General features: G+C 39.7%; 1 protein-coding gene across 1 annotated transcript; it reads left to right on the forward strand.

Moving 5' to 3' along the window:
• The first annotated feature begins 913 nt into the window (after nucleotides 1-913).
• On the forward strand, nucleotides 914-5,184 carry LOC116181027 (nuclear polyadenylated RNA-binding protein 3-like). The gene is made up of 6 exons (XM_031501248.1): nucleotides 914-939; nucleotides 987-1,100; nucleotides 1,148-1,213; nucleotides 1,261-1,365; nucleotides 1,409-1,546; nucleotides 4,857-5,184. Exons 1-6 carry the CDS (start codon nucleotides 930-932, stop codon nucleotides 5,150-5,152), a joined length of 729 nt encoding a protein of 242 aa, XP_031357108.1. The 5' UTR covers nucleotides 914-929; the 3' UTR covers nucleotides 5,153-5,184.
• The last annotated feature ends 655 nt before the right edge of the window (nucleotides 5,185-5,839 follow it).

Genomic DNA, 5,839 nt, shown 5'->3' on the forward strand with positions numbered 1-5,839 from the left:
CTGAATTATGAAGATTATGACGACAATGGAGAAAAGAAGATCAAAAAGAAAGAAGATAGTAAAGCAAATGATTACACGTTGAAGGCAAATGAAACGAAAATTAAGCAGAAGAGGCCAGAATTTAAGCACGTTAAGCCATAAATAGAAGAAGCACGGACAATTTAATTGGTTGAAGAAAATGAAGATTAAAAACCGGAAGAAATGAAGATCATGGCGGAAATGACTAACAAGAATTATAAGGCACGTGAAGAAAACCCAGAAAGGATTCTGGGGGAAAACCAAGATGATGAAAAGGACGAGGTAATGAAGAAAGTGCTGAAAATGTAACTGGGGATCTTCACGAAAATGAGGAAACTCCGTAACGGTTTTAGTAATCGTGCTAGAAGGTTCTTGATGGTTCTCAGATTCTTCTAAACCTCTCTAAGGAGTGGGTGTCGGAGTCTGCACCAGTAGTTTATTTTGGGATTCTTCAAAATGGTTACTCTTCCGGGCTTTTGGGATCATTTGATATCTTCCAAACCAACCGAAGCTTTCGGTGCTTTAGGCTTCTTGGGGCATTTGGAAGCTCAAAAGTCTTGATTAATTACTAAAGGGGGCTGGAATGAGCAAACCATTGAGGGTCAAAGAATGTGCTTCATTTCTTCTTCTTTACTTCTTAATATTTTCTGAAAACTTTCTTCACAAATCATATACATTTTTCAAAATCGGCGCGTAATAAAATGGTGAATTTGTGAACACCCTCTATATGCACACATCAAACGTGGGAATGGCAGATTTGACGTACCGCAAATTCGTATCGCGCTGTCAATAAAACAATGCACACAGCCTTCCTTATCATCCGCAATAATAAGCAGCTACATCCCGTTGCGGTTTCGCCCTTTATCAGTAAATATTTTCACATTCACGTCGAGACCGTGAAACCGCGCGTTATGGAGGACGGTGGGTAAATTCGCCCCAAAATTCTTTTTCTTCAAAGATTTTTGTAGAGGTTCGTCTCGCCGAGGACGGTGAGTTTGCTCCGCCCGTCGTCGAGGAGGTGTTCGTTCGCGAGGATGCATTGACTGTGGAGGCGCTTCAGGGGAAAAGTGGACGAAGGAAGGGTGCGTAGTAAGCGATTTAGTGCGTTCAATGCAGTTTCAAGTTGTAGCGAGGGTGCCGAAGAAAAAGAAAGTCGTCCGCGACGATGATGCCGGTGGCGGTGAGGATGAGAACGGTAACCCAAAGTTTGTGCGATTTCAATACGCAGTTCGTAAATTCCAGAACCGAAAGAAATGAAGGTACGAATGGCCGATGACGACGACGACGATGAAGGCGAAGATAGCGTAGATGAAGAAGAAGAAAAAGAAGACGATCATTGCGAAAGGGGTATGCCGAATGAGCAAACTGCCTCACGACCTTACTCTTTCAGATGAGGACGCAGGAAAGTCGGAAGAAGACCAGGTTGATAAAGGTGAAGATCTGGCATTGCAGATTGAGGGAGACGTTGGCGAAACGAAAGTGACACGCGGATCAGATTCGTTGGCTGCCAAAAAGACGGTAGCGCAAGGTAGGCAGAATTCATTTTCCTCGTAATTTACATTATCTCTGCTCCTAATACACTCTGTAAGTCTGTTCTGAGGATAACATAACAGATGAGGAATTTTATTGTGCCCAGAAGAAACCATTCAGCACTCTATTTTAGGTTAAAAAATTTTAAACTTTCGTTTAAAGAGATACTATTAAGTTTACTCCTGATACACGAAGTATCTGTTACAAAAGTCTTGTAAATTTTGACTGGCTATCAGGGGAACATGATGAGAAATTCTCTTTCTAGACACAAAAAACATCTCAGCATAATATTTTCGCTTAAACACTTTGAACTTTTGTATCAGGAAAGTATAATCTGCAGCTAACAGGGGAGCATAATTAAAGAGGATTCCTTTTCCATGCTCTACGATCGCTTAAACATGTTCATCTGTATATCGCGAAGGTATTCTAGTAAATGAGGTGTCTATTGAACAATTTTTGTACATTTTGTCTGGCGACCAGGAGAACATAATTCATGATGTTCGTTTTCTAAGCTCAAACGAACCGTTTCAACACCTTACTTTCCGTTGTACCTTTTAAATATTTTGATCAGGGAAGTTTAATCGGCGTGGATGTGACTCTGCTCCTAATACACGGAGTGATGTTTTGTGGATACCGAGGTTCTCCTTTTTATGCCCAAATGAAACCTTTTAATACATTTTTGAAATTTTGTTCAGGACATTATTATGTAGGAGGTGCACAGGTATTTCCTATAGCATTTTGTAAATTTTCTTAACCTACCGGAGAACCATAACAGATATAAGAATGTGTTATGCCCAGAATTAACGTTTCAGTGACTTGTTTTCGCTTACAGCTTTCTATCCGGAAAGTATAAGCTGTAACTCTGCTCCTAATACAAAAGAATCTGTTGGAGAAATTTTTGTAAATTGTCTCCGCCTACCAGGAGAACATAATGGAAAAAGTTTCTTTTTGTACACTTAAAGAAAACCTTTTAACACTTTGTTTTTGATTGAAACCACGAACTTTTATATCAGAAAAAGATAATTTTTTGCTCTTAACTAAAATACATGGGTTATCTGTTTAAAAGCTTTGTAAATCTTCTTTGGCTATCAGGAGAACATAACAGGTGAGGATTTTTGTGCCGGAAACTATTCAGCGGGCCATTTTAGATTAAACTGTCTGAACTTTCGTACCAAAAAAATCTCAAAAGTTTGTAAATTCTCTCCTGCTATTAAGGGAGCATAATAGAAAGGATTCAGCATTTTGCTACATTGCCAATTCACGAATTCCGATCTACAAATTTGATAAAGAATCCATATACTAAATTTTATCGTAATCTGTTCATTCGTTATCGAGATGTGCTAACGGACGGACAGACGGACAGACACCGCAAAATTATAAACTCGCTAGGAGCTCGTTAATAAATTATAGGCAACTCCGTCTCCACTTTCTCTATGTAGTTCTTCTAAGTTTACCTGTCTTTTTGTACGTTAATCTTCCTCTCTTCGTTTGCGTTTTGTTTCTGATTCTTTGCTTTTTCTTGTTTTCACCTTATTTTTTCGACAACTTTAATCTTTATAATTTTATTCCCTTTTGTTCTTTCACCTCCCTCCCCCCCCGGGGCTTTTTCAAATTATATTACCTTCTTTCTATTTTCTCTGGTTGATCCCCCTTGCCATTTCGCTTCAAATTTCTTTCCATTCTCTCCGCTCTCTTTGTCTTTTTTTATCGCGTTCATCTTTTTTCTTCTTTTCCTTTGCAGCAGTTTCCTCTCTTACGCTTACCCTGTACGTCTTTTTCTAGTTTTTATTTTCTCCTTTACGATAATTTTCTTTTCTTATCCCGCATTTTTTCTTTGCTTTCACTCTTCCTCGTCTTCTTTCTTCGTTTATGTTTCACTTTAATTCCACGTTTTTCTTACGTTTGAGGTTTTCGAACCTATTATCTAACTTTCTTATTCCGTCTCCACTTCTTTCCTACTGTCTGCAACTTCTGCACTTTTACTAAATTCCCTAAGGATTCATTTGACCCATCTGAGTCCTCGGTTTCTTCTTCATCACTTTCATTTACCTTCTCTCCATCCACTTCTTTTATGTTGCTCTTCTCTTCTGCGTCAATTTTCCTTTTTTAAGAATTAAAAAAAGTGCTATTGTTTACGTTTTGTCCGTCCGTCCGTCCGGACCCACTTCTGCCGTTTCGAACTACTTCTAGGGGAATAGTCCTACAGTCCTGGAATTTTTTGCAGTAGGTAGCCCATACCTTGGAGGTGTGCCAGACGGCCATCAAATTTCGCTGTCTGAAAGCCCCCCCCCCCCCCACGAATTATTTCCTTACAAACTATAACTTTCCCGGGCGACGCTTTTTCTAGATCAGTGAGCGAAGGGGCGTGAGGGGGGGGGGGTATTGTACTCTAATTAAAGGTCTCGACGAAAGGAACCGTGCTCTACCAACTTTCTATCCTCTTATCTAAGGGGGGGGGAGTGGAACTAGTTTTATCCTTCATGGTACTCTAATGAAAGGTCTCAACGAAAGGAATTAATTTCTACCAACTATAGTCCTCCTCGATCCCTTATCGTGATCTGATATATTCCCTAATATCTCTCCCTTCTCCTCTTATAACCAGGTCTAACTTTCTTTACGAGTCTTCCGAGTAGTTCTGCTTCACATTATTCTCACAAAACTGTTTGCATTTTTTATCAGGAAAGTATTATAATCTATGAAGGGACGATTTAACATACGAGTGTCGTTTGCAAATTTTGTTCGGTTACCAGGAGAACATAATTCTTATCCTTGTTCGGAAAAAAAAAAGTTTTAACACCGTTAAGTTTGAACATTTTAAACTTTTGCATTAGGAAAACATAATCCGTGGTGACACGGCATATCCGTTAGAAAGTTTTTGTAATATTACTTTGTTTAATCTGTGAGATTTTATACGTTTTGTCGGGCTACTAGGTCGAATTCTTTTCTCATACTGAAAATGAACGTTTATCACCTTATTTTCGTTTAAATATCATAAGCTGTGGTGAGTCCGCCCCTGATACATGAAATATTTGTTTCAAGAATTACTGATCTTTCTCCGGCTATCAGGAAAGCATAATCGATGCTCCAAAGTCACGTTTCAATAGATTACATAATATCAAGAGGGAAGTTTGTTATGAAAAATGTGTACAAAAATCACAGTTTCCGCTAAATCACAATTTATGAATTGCTAAAAACTACCCCTTCTTCGCGAATTAAAAGTATGTCTTTAATTAACCGTCACGTTTCAGCTATCCGTCACTTGCAATCTTGCGCATGCCTCTCATTCATCCTCGTCTAAATTCTTTTAGGGATGATGGACATCGCTTTAATAACGGCAAACGCAAACCAACTGAGATACATCCTCGCCTACAACCAAGGGAGCTCGACCTACTACATAAACGTCGTCCTCCTCTCGGCGTCGCTGATGCTCCAGGTCTCCGTCGGGCTATGTCTCGTGTTACGTGGCCGTTTGGACCTGAAGGGCAACTCCGAGAAGTCCCAGGCGAAGAAACTGAACAACTACATCGTAATGGGGGTGTTTCTGATAACGATAATTAACGTTTTTATAGCGAGCTTTACGGTGACAACCGAATCCAGCTCGTAAACTTTATTATAATGTAAACGTCAGCAATAAATTCCGCTTTCGCGAGGAAATGTTAATTTACCTACCCCAAATTGCGTAAATATTTATGTACCACAATGGAAGTATATTATTTCTCCATTAGCCGGGAAAAAATGTAATTCGGGAAAGTTGCCGCTCGACAAGCGAATTCGCTTTTAAGCTCTTGTTTGCCGATAGCGCGAACTTGTTTACATCCCTCCTTTCAATATCCATTATAGTTATATCGCGCGGGGAAAAATAAGACGAACGCGAACGTCTGTATCAATTATTCGTGCGGGGAAAACTCGAAGCTCGGTAATTGCAAATCTGGTCTTGCGGTAACACACGAGAAGAGTAAACAAAGCGCGAGCAATTGTGATGGTAAAGTCTCTAAACAATTCTAATCAACTCGAAATTTCAATTAACAAAGCGGGAGATGGAGAGGATTGAGAGGCTTAAAAACCGCATGAGTTCTTATGCGTCAAACTACAAGATCGGCGCTTCTCGTGCCCTTCTGCGACCGTCAATTGTCCTTTACCTCATTCACTGCTTATAATCTGGCACATGCACTTCAAACAGTCAATAGGAACGTCATAAGTCATTTCAGTTTTAGCACACATGAATTTATCTCACTTGAGAAGTGATAGGAGGAATGAATTGATGAATCTTTCACGAAGGATCCGCAAACCG

Source organism: Photinus pyralis, unplaced genomic scaffold (assembly GCF_008802855.1).
Source record: "Photinus pyralis isolate 1611_PpyrPB1 unplaced genomic scaffold, Ppyr1.3 Ppyr1.4_LG9, whole genome shotgun sequence".
NCBI lineage: Eukaryota > Metazoa > Arthropoda > Insecta > Coleoptera > Lampyridae > Photinus > Photinus pyralis.

What these genes read in the sequence shown, in the direction of transcription:
- LOC116181027 (XM_031501248.1), top strand. An exon ending in TGGCGGTGAGGATGAGAACG is followed by an intron (nt 1,214 to 1,260) that starts GTAACCCAAAGT and finishes CGTAAATTCCAG; the next exon opens with AACCGAAAGAAATGAAGGTA. An exon ending in CAAAAAGACGGTAGCGCAAG is followed by an intron (nt 1,547 to 4,856) that starts GTAGGCAGAATT and finishes AAATTCTTTTAG; the next exon opens with GGATGATGGACATCGCTTTA.